The 15,443-nt window shown below is 38.3% G+C and overlaps 1 protein-coding gene and 1 long non-coding RNA gene across 5 annotated transcripts in view; one reads left to right on the top strand and one right to left on the bottom strand.

Annotated features, from left to right (window-relative positions):
• The window catches only part of LOC129677615 (uncharacterized), a 20,365-nt gene extending 14,719 nt beyond the window's left edge, over positions 1-5,646 (bottom strand). For both annotated transcript variants that reach the window (XR_008720223.1, XR_008720224.1), the window contains exons 1-3: positions 5,589-5,646; positions 3,637-3,728; positions 2,565-2,798 (exon numbers count right to left, since the gene is read on the bottom strand). This is a non-coding gene — a long non-coding RNA (uncharacterized LOC129677615). The remainder of the gene's footprint in view (positions 1-2,564; positions 2,799-3,636; positions 3,729-5,588) is intronic.
• Morf4l2 (mortality factor 4 like 2) lies at positions 3,640-15,169 on the top strand. 3 transcript variants are annotated; one of them, XM_055608255.1, is made up of 4 exons: positions 3,640-3,706; positions 7,532-7,621; positions 12,324-12,424; positions 13,615-15,169. In XM_055608255.1, the coding sequence occupies exon 4, from the start codon at positions 13,639-13,641 to the stop codon at positions 14,503-14,505; it is 867 nt and encodes a 288-aa protein (XP_055464230.1). In that variant the 5' UTR covers positions 3,640-3,706; positions 7,532-7,621; positions 12,324-12,424; positions 13,615-13,638; the 3' UTR covers positions 14,506-15,169. The 3 variants fall into 3 exon arrangements, with proteins under 3 accessions (XP_055464230.1, XP_055464229.1, XP_055464231.1); XM_055608254.1 differs by lacking the exon at positions 3,640-3,706 and adding an exon at positions 6,172-6,263; XM_055608256.1 differs by lacking the exons at positions 3,640-3,706; positions 12,324-12,424 and adding an exon at positions 6,172-6,263.
• The last annotated feature ends 274 nt before the right edge of the window (positions 15,170-15,443 follow it).

Consider the following 15,443-nt stretch of genomic DNA (forward strand, 5'->3'; position numbering starts at 1 on the left):
ATACAAGTAAAATAAATAAAATTTAAAATAAAATTATATACACACACACATATATGATATGTTAACAACTAAACCTTAGGCTAGAGAAGTTTTGCTTACTACCCATAAGACATAGGAGGACACTGGGGATAAACAACAGAATATTATCTGACCAATACTGACCACTACCTTTCAGACCAAGGAAGGTTTTGTTATTCAAAAGGTAATACTAGTAAGGACCATATATACTGGCAGGTAGGTTACATGCTACACAATAGTAGTCAACTAAGAGAACAAAATTCCTGGCTGAAATGTCTTTTTCAACTAACTGCCTTGGTGATGTTGTCAGCAGAGTCAAGTAAAGGGGCATTTCTTTTCTCACTGTTCCACTGGAGTGTACATATTTCTGCAATTTGTCTGCCCTTAGGTGGCCTATAATTCTGATTACCACAAAGTATGAGCTAATGGTAGCCTTGCAAATTAATAGAGAGCTCATGGATCCCCTGAATGTCCTGTGAAGGCTGAGACAATAAATACTTTCTGTCTGGCCTCGTGCCTCAGCTTAAAAAATTAAGCTATGTTTCTCTTCCAGTAGAATGTATGTGAAGACAACAGTGTAGCCGTAAATTCTAAAAAAGAACATTTTTCATTTTCTGAGAACTGACTATAAGTCAGGAATCTATGAGAGGCTTTATTCCACTAATAAGTTAAGGTTGTGGGGACTATTTACATTGATGGGGTACACAACATAACAGGAAAAAGCCTGGGCTTTAAAGTCAGGAACAAGTCTAGCCTTGCTCTGCAATTTACTGGTTGAGCAACTTTAGGTGACTGTTTAACTTCTCTGGGCTTCCGTGAGTATTTGCTAAGATAACAGATGAAAAGAGCTGAGTCCTGTGTTGCCTTGAATACAGCAAACATTGTTTCTAGGCCACTTCTTGTTACCTCTCTGATTCTAAAACTAATTCCCATTATTCATGCTCTTGCTCTTGAAAGCACAGGATAAACCTATTAGAATACTGCTGCAGCAGTCAGAAATATAGATTCTTAATGTATATTGGGTAACACATTTCCCTCTCCTGAACCCATCAATCTAATGGAGCACCCCAGCACTGATGTTGAGAAGAGCAGAGAAAAAACATCACCTTTTGGGAACATCTGTCAAGAGTCACGCACCATGCTAGGCCCATTTACAGACTTTCTATTTTCTAAATCAGCACTGTCCAGCAGAATATTGTGTGATGGTGGAAATGATCTATATCTAAATTTAAACAACATCCAGGAACAATATTCAGCTACCTTTGAAATACAGCCAGAACAAAGAACTGAACCTATATTTTTTTTCATTCTAATGAATTGTGACTTAAATAGCCACATGTACTAGTTGGAAACTGTATTATACAGAGTGGTCGCAAGATCATGAACTGTTTTTTTCTTTTCCCATCTAATAGGTGTTGATACTACAGTTTAGAAGTTTTAAGAGAACTTGTTTTAAAAAATAATTTAAATTTGAATAGCTTTGAAATCTGAAATGCTTCTGGTTTCAAACACATCTTTAATCTACAAATCACCACAATGTGGTATGTCATAGGACTTGGTCAGCCTCAATTCAATTCCTTGAATTGGTTCTAATAGTGTTTGAATGAGCCAAAATCCTGCCATTGGAGTGGCTGATAGGAGGGGTCCTGGAGAGTGCTTAGCTGGTGTCACATAAAAACTGGCCAAAATACACATTTTCTCGTGAGTCAGAAAGTATCAGTATCTCACAAAAAAAAAAAGACAAGAAAAGAAAACAACAACAACAACAAAAAAAATCACTTAAATAGAAACTAAACCAAAGAACTAGAAATCTTAATACTAGAAATCTAAATGCCAGGAATTGTTCAAATTTTATCACTTATAAATTATACGATTAACAAAAATAACTGAATATCAGAACTCATTGAGAACCAATGTGTATAGAGCAATAGAGTGAGTGACCCATATGGGTTTTCAAAGCTGTTTTACTCACCACCCTTAGGGCTTTATCATACATAAAAGATTACGATACATGCTAAAAAGGATAACTACAGAATAGACAGAGCCCTGAGAAATAGGAAACAACAAAGAGACCATTCCTGAGCCTTTGCATTATACCCTGTAGAAGGAAAAAAAGGAAAGGTATAAAAATTATCAACCTATTTCCACATACTTGGTTTGCTTTTCTACCACCTTAATGGTTCGGGGAACATCAGTCAAAGCAAGGAACAATCTATAATGTAGTTGGTTTCAGACTCTGAAAGATGAAAACGGAGGATGATAGTTCTACACATTTCTTAATCTGCAAAATGAGGCTGATACTATGCAGGGTGTTTCAGAACACATACATCCTTCGTATTTTGATTTATATTCTATGGCACCCTCTAGTGGTAAACAAAAACAAGGGTTATGTTTTTGCTCTCCAAAGCAGTGGCTCTTAAATTTTAGGGCACACTGGATTCACTAGAACAGTTTGTAGTGGCATGGATTGCCAAACTCCATGTAGAGAACCTTTGATTTATGAGATTTGAGATAGGACCTAAGAATCTAATTGTTTGATAACTTACCAGGTTGTACTGATATTTCTGGTTTGCCTGGAGAACTGCTCTAAAATAACCTTTCACCGTTGTGGCTGGAGAGATGGTTCAACAATTAAGACCACTTGCTGGTCTACCCGAGGAACCAAGTTAGGTTCCCAGAATTCATGTAGGTGTCTCAGAACAGTCTGTAATTCAATCTCCAAGGGATCCAATGGCTCTAATCTCTGTACTCATGTCACATACCCACATGCTGATCTACACCTACACATAATTAAAAACAGTAAGATTTAATTCTTAAAACTTCACCCACATATGTCAATACATATCATTGATAAGTGAAATGTATTTTTTGGTTGATTATGGTATAGTACAATTTTGTTAAGAATCAAGTATCTATGGGAAGGATTTAATATAACAACTGAAATATAGAAAACATTTAAAACTTGAGGGTCTGACTGGGGATATGTCTCAGAGGGTAGAGTATCTGTGGTTCAAGCATGAGGACCTAAGTCCAGTTCCCCAGCACCTCTATAAAAGCTGAACAAGGGGCCCTTATCTGTAACTTCAGTATTTTAAAAGGACTGTTGGGGAGATGGGCAGATCCTGGGAGCTCCATGACAAGACTGTTTTAGCCCCTAGAGCAAACTTCAAGTTCATTAAGAGACCCTACCTCAAAAAATAAAAGTGGACAGCAATGGAGGAAGAGACCTGACTGAAACTGACCTTTAGCCTGGACATGTTCAGGCAAGCACTTCTGCTACACATGTGCATTTTCAGAGAAAAAAAAAACCCTCAGGGCTACATTATCATTATTTTCTCTGAAACAGTGTGAGTTATGTTTCACTATTTATTATCTGACTCTAAAGACACAACCAAGTTATGTAGAATGTGATGAACGTGGTTTAAAAAAAAAGGCCTTTTGTCCTATAAAAACAGCTTAGTCAGGAACTCCACTCCACCGTAGGCTGCACCTGATAACCATCCCCCAGTGACATCACTCCCTCAAGATAACCAGACACAGGACTAGAATGTCATGATGATGACGCCCACTGGACAGTATATAAGCAGAGACCAGAGCAGTGTTCTTTCTCTTGCACACCTGGAGGGAAGGACACCTGGATGTGCCTTGAGGCTGCAGTCCTCCCACAGAATCCTGATCTTCAGCTACGGTAAGTCACACAGGTGAGCAGCCTTGGGGAGACAGATTGAAGACCATAGTTAGGAATGTAGAGTGGTAACTTTGATGACCAAAAGTTATAATAAAATATAACTTTTGTTATACTAAGTATGGACTTTTGTTGTTGTTATTGTTGTTTGAGACAGGGTTTGTCTGTGTGGCCATGGCTGTCTTGGACAGGCTGTGCAGACCAGGCTGGCCTCGAATTCACAGTGAACCCCGTCTCTACTTCCCCAAGTGTTGGGATTACAGGCCTGTGTAACCACACCCAGCTAGTACCTACATTCTTGCTCGCCACAAAAAAACCATTACATAAAATTATGGTGCATACACACATATTGGATAAAAATTTCAAGAGGACAGGAAGTTGATAATTTCCAATGTTGAGGTCTAAATTTACCTTTGAGTTACCTTTATAGACTGACTAGAGTCATCTGCAATTGCCACGTGGAGAAACTGAAGTACTGAAAAATAGTGGGTAAAAAAAGCAAAAAAAAAAAAAAAAAAGAATATTCTTTCATTCGTTTATTTATGTAGAGACAGGGTCTCAACATAAAAATCTAAGCTGCCCTTCAATTTGGGGTCCTTCCACCTTCTGATTGCTGGTATTGCAGATGCACCACTCCATCTCACAAAGGACTTTAGCATCAGCATTTAAGCTTGTTTATCAATTCTGAGTAAAAAAAAAAAAAAAAAATTCCAAGGGAGAAAGAAAAGCTAGAACAGGTGACTTTTCTTTTCAAGGAAAGAAATTAACAAAGAATATTTGTATATATAATTCCGTGCCTAGTATTGTGACTTCACAGAACTTGATTTTATTGTGGAGAGGGGAATGGGAGGAGATGAGAGAGGAAGGGTGGAATTGGGAGGGAATGAGGGAGGGGGCTACAGCTAGGACACAAAACGAATAAAATATAATTAAAATAAAAATGAAAAAAAGAATTTAAGATATATATGAGACAGCCAGAGATAATTAACTCCATAAAATAAGAAGTAGAGCAAAATAAATAAATAAATAAATAAATCTCACAAGCCCTGGTAGTCCAACAGCAAATCCTTTGCTGGGATTTGATGACATCTAGTGGCTGATTCAAGAAGTACAATCCTCACCCAGTGAACTTTCTGGAAATTTGAGGAATGCGTATTTGCCTGATGATCACTATGCTTGGAGACTAGGAACAAAAGTAGGTGAGGCTTAGCATCCACAGGAATTTGAAGGAGTTTCTATCATCGGGGAATTTAATTGCGTGTGTTCTCATTAGAATATTTTTTTCTGCCAGTAAAATTGGTGAGAAGCAAAGTTTGCAATAAACTTGGTGGAAGGCAAAGGGGAGAGGTGTAGGTGATGGGGAGGGGTATATACTGGAAGCCTGAGAGAAAATGTCCTTTTAAGTTACTAATATAGTTTTGAATATTAACCATGGAAAGAGTTTACTTTGGTGGACTAAAATGTAGGAATAACGAGCATCTTTAAGGTCTAAAATTAAACAAGACTGGGTAGAGTGGCGCATGCTTTAATCCCAGCCCTTGGGAGGACAAGAAGGGACAGGTGGTGGATCTCTATGAGTTCCAGGCCAGCTAAATCAGGTCGAAAAAAAAAAAAAAAAGAAAAGAAAGGGAAAAAAATAAAGGAAGAAAAAGAGGTAACAGAGCAAATAAATTAAATCAGCAGGCCTTTTCTAACAAAGCCCTGTTACTGGCACGTTGTTTTAATTATTTTCTTTTTCATTAAAGCATTTTGGGCCCCTCCGCCTCTCTCTCTCCCTCTTTTCTCTTCTCTTCTCTCTTCCTCTCTTCTCTCTCTCCCTCTCTCTCTCTCCCCCTCTCTCTCCGCTCCCCCTCCCTCTCCGCTCTCCCTCCCTCCCTCTCCCAACCTCTGTCTTCCCGGTTCCGAGTAGCGCTACAGGCCTGAGGGCGTGGCCCTAAGTTTGACCTCGCTCTCTTCCCACTCGCGGGAACCTTAGCTCATTTCCGCCTGTCCTATTTCCGCAAGCCACGTAGACACTTCCTTTCCCAGTAGTGCGAGGGCGGGGCAGGGGAACGGACCCACAAACCCCTGCAGGAGAAAAAGAGGGAGCGAGGGAAAGGTGGGGGTAAAAAAAAACCCACGGTCAGGGGAACTCTGGGTCGTGAAAATAGGCCACGTGAACACGCTGCCCTATAGACTTATGACCCAAAGGCTGTAGCGCTTTTGGAGGGCGGGCTAAGAACCTAAAAGAGCGATTGTCATTGGCGGGGGAGCACACTGAAGAAGGACGGTAATTGGTTTGATTTCAGCCCTAACCATGAAAAAGCAGGTTGCTAGCGCCCGCCTTTACTGCGGCGTAGTGTCATTGTGACGTAGGAGCGGTGGTCCAATCATTTGGTTATGGAACATTCTAAAACTTAGAAAAGACGACTGTGATTGGCTGAAAGGCTAAGCCCTCCTCCAGGGTGACGTGTCTGCCTATGGATATCAGTTGCCAGAGAAACCTGGCTTTACTATGGCGGTTGGAGGAGCAGCAGTGATCACACGTCGGCTGCTGGAAAGAACTGGATTCTCCTTTCAGGTTTCGGGGTGGGGGTGGGGAGGAAGGGTCGATGATTTCCTCTTTTCTTCGTGTCTAGAGACAGGATTAGCTAGTGGCTTCCATTTCAGGCAAAGCTGGATTCATATTCTTGCTCGCCAACGCCCAACTCGGGCAAGGCTCCTTTCTGTGTCTCGGTTTCCATGTTTGTAAAATGGTGATTATAGTATCCATCTCAGAGTCGTGGTCTCAGATGTGCGTGAAAGGCTTTCAATGTGAAGCCTGTCCCCGAAAGATATTAGCAATTGTTATTAAAGATATTTGTCTAGCACAAGGAAATTTTAAATTACGCAAATTCGCTCGATATATTTTTTTGGAAAACCATCCTTTTTCTTAGAAATTGTGCTAATACGCATTTATTAAGCCTTAGTGATAAAATAATTTGCTAGCCGAGAACTGCTTCAGAATGGCTAGGGATTGGAATTTTTTCCACATTAAAGTTAAAAAAAAAAAAAAAGGAGGTAGGGGAACGAAAATGAGAACATGCGATGAGTAGGCCTTCTTTGAATCCTGATTTGAGCACACCGATTGTAAAATATTCTTTAAAACGCACTGGGAATTTTTAAATACGGGATTAATATTCTTCAATAAAATTGGTGTCAGATTTTTTTTTAGACGCTAATGGTGGCGATGTGGTTATGTTTTCAGGTTGCTTTATTTTGTGGACATATATATAAATGCTTAGGGATTAAATAATGTCTGAAAATGGCTTCAAAATACATGGATGACTAGGATTTGCTTCAGAATATTTGCAGCGGTACAGAGAGGTGGGAGGGGTATGATTGGGACCCTAGATTAATAATCATTTAAGCTTAGGGCCAGGCAGATGGGGTATCATATATTCCTCTTTTTCCTATTGTGTATATTTGAAATTTTCCATAATCCTGAAGTCATTTTTCGGTAGCTTAAAAAAAAAGGTGTGGGGGGGAGCAGTGGGTGGGGTTACAGATGAAACAAGATGGCTTTCAGTTGGTAATTGTTGGAGCTGGATGATGGATTCCCATCGGTTTGTAATGCTGTTCTTTCACAATTTCATATTTCGAATTATCCATAATACAAATTAATTATTTTTTTTCAGAAATTGATTAATATACAATGAAGTACATTTGAAAATATAACTACAAAAAATAAAATTTGTACATTATCAGCTTGGATGTCCTTTGTGTAAGATAAAATTGTATTGACTGATGGAAAAGAATTACCATCTCATTTTTTTATGTCGTTTTCCATCTCTTTGTTTGACCTTCTAGGTCATCATCAGAAAAGCTAACTTTGCTATACAGTAAGGATCAGGAGATCTGACCCTGGTTGCAGAACCATTCCTGTTTGCAGAATACAGGGTAAGTGCCTTTTTTCTGGCCTCAGTTCACAGACAAGATATATCATCACATAACCTTCCAAAAAATGTCTAGGAATATTTTAAAGATTAAAAGCATCCATCTGGGAAAGTACTCTAAATTCTGAAAAGGAAAGGCTTTTATCTAATGCACATTAAATAAACAATATAGCCATGTGCAATCTTATTCTCTTAATTAAAAAATAATAAAAATTGGTGCTCTGTAATAGTTTCACAAATTCAAATATTGCACTATTTTTCTCGAGAGCAAGTAAACTTGATGGATGTGATTGCTGGCGCTGCCACTTTTCCTTGTAACCCTGACCAAAAAACTTCCTTTGTTCCAGAATGTCCTCATAAAAGTATTTTCTATAATAATACCTGTGGCTTTAATAGTCATGAAACATTTTATAGACATACACATAAGCACAGTTTCATATATTAATGGATATAATTTTCTTGGATTTTTTTTAAAATTAATATTGTTGGTTTTTCTCATTTTCCAGAACCAGCAATTAACTACTAGAACTGAATTCTAGAATTAAAGACTTCTGGTTTATCCAATCGATCTAAAAGTTTTAAGGATGTTTACTTATGAGGGTATTTCTAAGAACTATCATTTTAGCTACCATAACTAGCATGCTAAGCATTTTTAAGTAATTTTTCTCTTTTGTTCAGACTGAAACTGATCTGTTGAGCTGGGAATTAGCTCAGTTGGTAGAGTGCTTTCGTAACATAAATGAAGTGCCAGGTTTGATCCCATAGCACTATGAAACCAGGTGTGGTGCCACGTGCCTATACTCTTCAGCATATAGGGGATGGATGCAGGGGATTCAGAAACTCATCTATATAGTAGGTTTGAGACTAGCCTGGGTTACATGAGGTTTTTTAGACATGTTCTAAGATCCAAATGAGAAAGTTGATGTCTGCTTGATTTTAGCCACAGACTAAGAAATGGAAAGAAATTATGTCATTGATTGGGTTATTATATTTAACTATGTGTACAGTTAACTAAAGGTTTATACCAACAAATTGTTGGTGTTATAAATATATGTGTTTGTAACACATACATACAAAATTGTATTTGGAGTCTGATTTCATGAAGCAATGCAAGGGAGGGGTGTGTCTCAGTGTCCTCACAGCTCCCTTTTTAAAGGAGTTCTACAATTTCCCTAATATTTCTCCTTTGTGAAAGCTATGTTTCAGCAGAGGGCACTTCCCTGATAGAAGAGAGGCAGTTTAGAAAATGAGTGAGGGCGGAAAGTGGCTTAATGGGAACTGACAAAGCAAGGGCCAGAGAGAGCTGAAGTGGGGGAAAGCCTCAAAGAGGAAAAGGACCTTCTCTTGGGCCTCTGGGGCTAGGTAGTATGCCTGTAAAGCATACAGTGGTATAGTGGTAATGAAGTAAAAAAAAAAAATGCAAGTATATGTAAGCCCCATGTGTGACCACATCACAGTCATGAATAATGTGTATGGCTGGGGTTTTTTCTTGTTCCCCTGTTCTCTCTATAGTCACCAGTTTTCCTCATTTCCTTCTAGATGACCTAATTAAAAACTTGTGTAAAATGTATACAGATATGCATAAGAGTGTTATGATTTTTCTTTGTACAAATTATGGTGTCAATATAGTTTTACAACTAGCTATGTTTATTTCACATGTGTTTGAATGTCTTTGCCCACTCTGATCTCTGTCTAACTTCTTTTGTGGTATTTCTTTTACAGTGACATTCCTTTAGCTGAGATAATTATGAATATATCACATTTCATCAAAACACTATAAGGTTACCCCAGTATTTTGCTGCAAATAGCACACCAGCCACCTTTTATATATATCCATTGACAAGTATCATTCTAGAGCAACATTTATGTCTTTAAACCATAATAATAGAACCATTATGATAACGTTACATGAACAACCAGAATTATTACTGATAGGGCCCAAAAATGGGTGTGCTATCTCATGTCTGTAGTCCCAGTGGTTAGAAAGCAAAAGTAGAAGGATTGCTACAAAGACCAGACCAGCCTGGGCTTGGGAAGACAGCCCCTTAAAAGTCAGATAAACCCACTCTATTTATAAAAAAGCATTTCACATTGAGAAAAGGATGGACTCATCAGTAAGAAACATTGAAAAAAGAGTGCTACAAATTTGGGGGAGACTCAATTCTGTAACTTTTGTTTGGTATCCAAACCAAAACCAAAGATAGAAAGAAAAATTGGGCCAAGTTTGTAATACTGAGATACATAAGTGCACACAGTCCATAAGGCCCTACTAAGCACACTTAAAATCTTTTTTTTTCTGTTTTGTTTTTTGTGACAGGGTTTCTCTGTGTAGCCTTGGCTATCCTGGACTCACATTGTAGACCAGGCCGGCCTTGAACTCAGAGATCCTTCTGGTGCTTAAAACCTGTAAACCACGGTGTTTTTTTATGAATTGATGTGAAACAAGAAGTACCCTAATAGAAAAGGAAATAAAAATAGCCATGTAAGAAAAAGATGAAGATGGTTAGAGATAATACATATTCAAATGAACATACCCCACTACAAGTTAGATTGGCAAAAAGAGATGTTTGAGATGATTGAGGTACAGTTAGTTGAATTAGTAGAATGCTTGCCTTGTGTAGGAGGCCTTGAGTTAAGTTCCTCATACCAAATATTATCTATCTTTGTCTAGTGTGGTTGAAGATGGAAGGATGAATTTGAAGTGTTTTGGCTAGGAATACAAATTAAAACATTCTGACGTGAATCAGGCTATATCACCAAAACTCTAATTAGGCAAATACCTTGACTAATTCCTCTTGGAATATATCCTTTAGCGATAACTGCCTGGTGCCCCTAATATTTCAATTCTGTAATAATGAAATATTTAGAACAATGTCCACAACTGTGGAGCCAAGAACTTTAAAAACCTGAACATCTGACACTGTAAGAGCCCTTTAAGGGAAAGTATTTGTCAACAATAATTTGAAGAGATTCTATAAAATGATAAAATCACCAAGAACCAACTCAAAAAGACAAACATTTTTGAATGGGGAGTTGATTTCTGTTAGCACAAGTGCATATTGGGCAACTAAAACCCCTTTTTTAACATCACATTAAAAATATTTTTAAAGCTGTTGAGGGTTGAGAACATAACTCAGTGCTATGCAAACAAAGCAGAAATAAAAATGAAGATTTTCAGGTGCTTAACAGAGGGTGTGGTGTGATTGTTTATTTTTATTTACTTTTAGGGTTCTAAAATTGGAGTGTTTGAGGGAATAGCAATTTAGCACTATGGTAAAAAGCCTTAAATATGTTATACCTTGACCCACTGAATAAATTAGCTTGGAGTAAAAAAAAAACTGTCCAGTCATAGCCCAAAAAATGCATATTATAAGCTTAATATGGGAAGATGATTTTTTTTAAGTTGAAATCTAGTATTTGATAATATGTGCTTACCTTTACTTAAAAATATAAGTAGTGACAAGCATAAAAACATGTTACTCTTCTGTGGCTTATTCTTGAGCTAGCTTTTAGAGATTGAGTGGGAAAATGGTGTATTGGTCTGAGACCAAGATTAGGTATAACACAAGCCCTGTGGTGAGACTTAATAAGGGAGAGGAAGTCTAGAGCAAAGAGAAGGTATGCTAGCTGAACAACATTTAAATGGGGGGCGGGGGACACACAAAGTTGGAATAGTCAAAATTTAAGGACTGTACTGTATACTCTTATAATGGAGTGTTAAACTTCTGGGAAAGGTGGGTATAGAGAAAGCATAGTTAAGTAGTAAAGATGTCCTTAAGTGTGTATTACATCTAAACTGGGTGTATAAGCATTAATCCCAGTACCAGGTAAGTAGAGTCAGGCATGATCCTTTCCTTTATTTACTCTGGCCATACAGATTTGACCTGAACATTGTGTGGTTTTTCCTATAGAAGTGCCAAGACATTGCATTTAGCACAGGAATGTGTATGAGTAGTAGAATTCTTTATAATGTGTTAATCTCTTAAGAAAAATGGGTTTAAGTTGTCCAGATAGCTCTTGTGTTAACAGAAATTCACTTCCCATTCATATATATATATATTTTTTTTTCCGTTGAGTTGGTTCTTGGTAAATTAAACCTGGGCTGTCATCCTTTATTCAGAAGTTGCCCTGAATAGGTAACAGGCTCATGTTTTGCATGTTTACACACCCACTTAAAACAAATGGGATCGCATTGCTGAAAAGAATTGTGCTTAATTCTTCCTGTCTGTCCATTTTAGGCTTCCTGTCTGTGCTACTTAGCTATTTGCCTAATGACATTGAACTGTTTTCAGTGTCAGTATATGGGCCTCTGCTTAATTCATTTGAGTATTCTGTAATGTGCAGATATAATCAATATTACCCTCTCCCTACGGAAGATGCGTAAATTTCTACAGTTCCTCATTGCAAATACCACTTCTGTGAACATCTTTGTATCCTCATTTACATGTAGAAGTTTTTGTGTGAAGTACCGTGCCATAACATGACATTCTTATAACAGACTACAGCAGCTAGAAATAGTTCATTGTGTATCAAATGAGGAAGGACAGAGAGTATACGTTAGTCTTGTCTGAATCCTTCCAATTTTATGTGACAAACCAACAACTCTTAATATTGTCCTTCATACGTCTAAGGCACATTTATAATCTTTTTCTTACATGTTTTCACAAAAGTTCATCTTCATTGCAGATACCTACTTTCCTTTCTAGGTTGTATTCCCACTTCATCTTTCCAGACCATCCTAGGAGATCTGTAAGCCTCCACCTTGGAAATTGCTAGGAATCCTTGGAAGGGAAAGAAAGAAGAGTGTGTAAGTCAAGGGGATTCATTATTGAGTCATGCAGGAGACTGATTTTTTAAATGCATTTTCACTGAAATATTGTTTCTTTTGCAACTCAACTTCTTTAGCTTACAAAATCCCATTTTTTCTTACTCTCTGATGGGGGTCTCACCATTTTACTTGTGGTCTCTTTCTTGCTAACTCCTCAAATACTTCCTCAAATAACTTCCTGGGGTTATCCAGATTTCTGTGTGTGAAATTCTGCCTATTTTCTCAATAAAAAGGTTTACTGGCTCATAGTACTTGCTACCAGTTATATAATAATTACTTAAATCTCCATGTCTTTGCTCTGACCTCTTACCTGAGTTTGAATGTTTTCTGTTTGAGTATATCCGCAAGATACAAAACATTCAAAACTAAACGTCTTTCTCCTCTAAGCAGTTTACTTGTTTATATAACATCTCATTTGAGGATAATACAAATAAGGTCATGCATCCTCAAAGCCTGAAAGTTGTCACTGACTCCTACCCCAGTTTCTCATCTCTTCCAGCAAGCAGTCGCTGAAAGAGGTGTTTTATGCATGTAACTATCATTGGACTAATCTTGTTTTCTGTTGATGTCAAACTAACCCTTAGAAATTTGTGCTTTATTAATTAACTACCCAGGCTTAGTGGTACAGGGTCTACTTTGACTCTAACCTTCAGTTATTATATTGTATTCCTATATGTGAGTTGCTAATTAACTACCCAGGCTTAGTGGTACAGGGTCTACTTTGACTCTAACCTTCAGTTATTATATTGTATTCCTATATGTGAGTTGCTCAGTTTTCCTTTGTTGCCATTAAGCTAGTTAAGGCTTATCTAGACTTGTATACACAAATCTTCATTTTACCTCCAACCTTCTTATTCCTTTCAAACTCTTACTCGTGTTACCAAGTCTTGAGTTTCAGCTGCACTTCTTTCTATGGTTTTGTCACAATCTCTTTCTCTTAAGTTAAATCAAGAAACTAATTTGTGGGCGTGTCTGATGAGTTATTGGGTGATACAATAGTTGTGGGTAGAAGTAAGAATTTGATGTAGGAGAATCTAGGAATGCACGTACAAATGATCCTGACAAAAGGACCTGAAATCTATATTCCAACAGACTTTAACATGTGTTTTGCTGATGGGTCTTAAAATCACCACAGTAAACAACCAAATAAAATACTTTATATATTACAGAGGTTGGACTAAAAACAGGGTTGAATGAGTTCCAGAAAGCAGGCTTCTCAAACTCGTGGACAACAATCTGCTGAAGAAGACAACTTTAAGAAACCAATTCGAAGCAACATGCAGAGAAGTAAGATGAGGGGAGCTGCCTCAGGAAAGAAGTCAGCTGGTTCACAGCCAAAGAATCTTGAACCAGCCCTTCCAGGAAGATGGGGGGGTCGCTCTGCTGAGAACCCCCCTTCTGGTTCTGTGCGGAAGACAAGGAAGAACAAGCAGAAGACTCCTGGCAACGGAGATGGTGGCAGTACCAGCGAAATGCCCCAGCCCCCACGGAAGAAAAGGGCACGAGCTGATCCCACTGTGGAGAGTGAGGAGGCTTTTAAGAATAGAATGGAAGTGAAAGTGAAGATTCCTGAAGAATTAAAACCATGGCTAGTGGAGGACTGGGACTTGGTTACTAGGCAGAAGCAGTTGTTCCAACTCCCTGCTAAAAAGAATGTAGATGCCATTCTTGAGGAGTATGCCAATTGTAAGAAGTCACAGGGAAGTGTTGATAATAAGGAGTATGCAGTTAATGAAGTTGTGGGGGGGATAAAAGAGTATTTCAATGTGATGCTGGGCACTCAGCTGCTCTACAAGTTTGAGAGGCCCCAGTATGCTGAGATCCTGCTGGCTCACCCTGATGCGCCAATGTCGCAGATCTATGGGGCACCACACCTACTGAGATTATTTGTGAGAATTGGGGCAATGTTGGCCTATACGCCCCTTGATGAGAAAAGCCTTGCATTACTGCTGGGCTATTTGCATGATTTCCTTAAGTATCTGGCAAAGAATTCTGCCTCGCTGTTTACTGCCAGTGATTACAAAGTGGCTTCTGCTGAGTATCACCGCAAAGCCCTGTGAAGGTCTACTGACCACTTGCTATTGTCTGGTATCTGTAAACACTTCTGTTTAGTCCTTTCATTGTATAATTGATGTTCTTTAAAACTGTCAGTGTAAAACAGGGCTTATGTTAAGTTTGTTTCCTGTTCTGTTGTAAGCAGAAATAAAAGGAGTGCCTCCTGACTCCTTTCCTCATTTTAAAGTTGCTACCAGTGTATGCAGTAATTAGACAAAGAAGAAATTCAGTAGAACATTTTATTGCCTAGTTGACAACATTGCTTGAATACTGGTGGTTCTATCCCTTTGACACTACACAGTTTTCTAATATGTGTTAATGCTACAAGATGAGATGCCCTGGTTCCTAGTGCCAAAGGTTCAACTTAAATGTATATACCTGAAAACCCATGCATTTGTGCTCTTTTTTTTTTTTTTTTATGGTGCTTGACGTAAACAGCCCATCCTCTGCAAATCCATCTTTGTTGTTCCTTAGGCATTCATTCTATCTTTGCTCAAATTGTTGAAGGATGGTGGTTTGTTTCCTGGTTTTTGTATTTGAGTCTAATGCACGTTCTAACATGATAGAGGCAATGCATTATTGTGTAGCCACAGTTTTCTGAAAAGTTGATATTTTAGGAATTGTATTTCAGATCTTAAATAAAACTTGTTTCTAAATTTCAAAGCAAAAGATGTTGTGATGTGCCTTTTATGGTACTGAGACAGGCAAATGCAGGGTTATGAGCTCTCAAAGGAAAAATTCCTTTCCTGGGCTGGAGAATTGGCTGTTCTGCTTTCGGAGGACCTGCCTGAGTTTCTTTTCCTGTAGCTCAAAACCAACTGTAACTCCAGCTCCAAGAGATCTGGTGCCTTCTGGCCATCTCAGGTAGTTGCATGGACATGTTCCCACACATGCACATAATTGTAAGTGAAGATCCCCTTTTCAATGTGGCTTCTCTGGGTAG

Source organism: Psammomys obesus, unplaced genomic scaffold, assembly GCF_907164565.1.
Source record: "Psammomys obesus unplaced genomic scaffold, mPsaObe1.curated_primary_1811, whole genome shotgun sequence".
In the NCBI taxonomy this organism is placed as follows: domain Eukaryota; kingdom Metazoa; phylum Chordata; class Mammalia; order Rodentia; family Muridae; genus Psammomys; species Psammomys obesus.

What these genes read in the sequence shown, in the direction of transcription:
- Morf4l2 (XM_055608255.1), top strand. Translation starts at nt 13,639, where the DNA reads ATGAGTTCCAGAAAGCAGGCTTCTCAAACTCGTGGACAACAATCTGCT.